A 2,235-nucleotide genomic window follows, 5' to 3' on the forward strand; every position below is an offset into this window, starting at 1 on the left:
TATAGAATGATCCATGACGTCCTCAATATGTACTTTTAGAATAATTACATACTATTTATAATTACATTTCATAGAATAACCACAGACTTTGGTATTTGGAATATACAACCCTAAATGACTACAATGTATTTTATAAAACAAGCTTATGCCTTCTTATGCCTTCTCCAAGTCATTCCATTCCAATCCATCCAAATCATTCTGTATCAACACCACATGTATCTATGATGACAACACTGAGATGAGTAATGTCAGTGTATTGTTACATGAACGAAGCAATTACAAAAAAAAAGTATAACATAACTATTTCAAACTAGGGAATAAAAACATAGGAAATATGAACGTCTTAACTTCAGAGTTAAAATATGTTTAGCTGTTACTTTGAACCATGGATAAAAGAAAGCATAAATTATTGGATTAATTAAGGAATTAACAAGTGGCAGAAAGCTGATGATAAATGATGATAGATTATCAATTAAAAGAAAAAATAAATACAAATGAAATGGAATCCAACAAATGAGATAGTTGAAAACAACAATAGCTAGAGTTTTTGCTGCTTTTCTCTCAGACTTATTTGCCTGTACAGTTTTAACACCAGACACACTGGCAGCCTCTTTTGAAAATACCTTTCTGGCCTGTGATCTGGCCACCACAAATATTTTCAAATAAAGTGTTATAATAATAGAGCATGGGACAAGCATTGTAATTACAAAGTCAATTATATTACCCCAGACTGACCCTTCTATAGTAAAACATTCTTTCAAACACCTGCTGGGTACCTGTACATTTACAAAGATTTTTGCAATAGCAGCATCGTATATGATACAACAACACCAGGTAATGGAAATACAATACATAATTCTTGTTATTGTTATTTTAGAGTGGTACAATAAGGGATCACACACAGCAACATAACGGTCAATAGATATCAAGACCAAATTGCCCAGAGATAATGAAACGCATAAACAAGTGACGTAGAAATAAAACACACAGAAATATTCCCCAAAATCCCAGCATGGTTCCATTATTGCTACAGTCGTTACTGGTATCACAATCAGTCCCACCAGGAGATCTGACACAGCCAGAGAGAGGATGAGCAGGTTGGTTGGAGTGTGGAGCTGCTTGAAGTGAGAGATGGAGATGATCACCAGCATGTTCAAAAATACTGTAACTGCTGATATCAATGAGAAGAAGATGTACAGTATTATGTAGATAGGTGTAGATAGCAAAGCCTTTCTGCAAGAAGAGTTTCTGTCTTGAAAACAGTATTGAACATCTTCATGTGTCTCCATTTGTAATAAAGGGTCCAAATGCTGAGGTCCTGCTCCTGCTTGGTCCTGTGTGTGACCCTGTCAGGTCAGCCTTCTGACAAACTCTGAGCTCTGCCTCTCTATTTATCCCTGAATGACTGACAGACACTCCCCTCCCCTTAGTCTCTCTGCACACACACACACACACACACACACACACACACATACACACACACACACACACACACACACACACACACACACACACACACACACACAAGCGAGCAAAGAAATGAACAAACGGTGTGATAAACAAATCATTTGTGAAAGCATGATATAATGTATGACAGGATTGGATGTTGCTATGGCCACCTAGTTTGTCCATTCCTACTGATAGTTAGACATGAGAGAAAAGGTACATTTTCTCAACTGAGCATGTTAACGGAGAAAATATAGTATGGTTGATGTTTTGGGCACTCAAAGGCTATTTTACATGGGAAACAGGATAACTGTGTAGGACTAACTGTTTTGGGTGATGTCAGTGCTCAGATTGGACCATAATCCACAACCTCAGGAGACATGACAGCACACCACATGTCAGCTAGTCAGTGTGGAGGAAAGCTGACAGTAAGGAAGTTGATGAGAGGGTATAACTTCATGGTGTACCCGCTTATAGCACATGCAATCAAAATGAATTGTGCCATTCCATAGGAACATCCCGTAGACTTGTAAAAATGTCCATCTGAACTGAATTATGAACCATACTTCTTATAGTTGAGGGAGACTTTGTCTCAGTTACATCATGGGGACAAATACTATTTGTCAGACATCAGAACAACCACACTGTATTCTGACCCAATCACCCCTTGATATTTTATTTTCAATTTCTTGTGGGTTTTCTGATTTTTCTCTGATAAAAGTGACTATGAAATGTGATTTCCAGTTCAGTTGAGTTGTATCGATCAATGATCTCAAAAGCACTTTAAGT

The 2,235-nt window shown here is 37.3% G+C and overlaps 1 protein-coding gene across 1 annotated transcript; it reads right to left on the bottom strand.

The window, feature by feature from the left end:
• Window positions 1-305: 305 nt before the first annotated feature.
• LOC311128788 (trace amine-associated receptor 13c-like) lies at window positions 306-1,289 on the bottom strand (the record flags this gene model as incomplete). Its single annotated transcript, XM_084161028.1, has 1 exon — window positions 306-1,289. One exon carries the CDS (start codon window positions 1,287-1,289, stop codon window positions 306-308), a length of 984 nt encoding a protein of 327 aa, XP_084017154.1.
• Window positions 1,290-2,235: the final 946 nt, after the last annotated feature.

Source organism: Coregonus lavaretus (assembly GCF_964263955.1).
Source record: "Coregonus lavaretus genome assembly, chromosome: 5".
NCBI lineage: Eukaryota > Metazoa > Chordata > Actinopteri > Salmoniformes > Salmonidae > Coregonus > Coregonus lavaretus.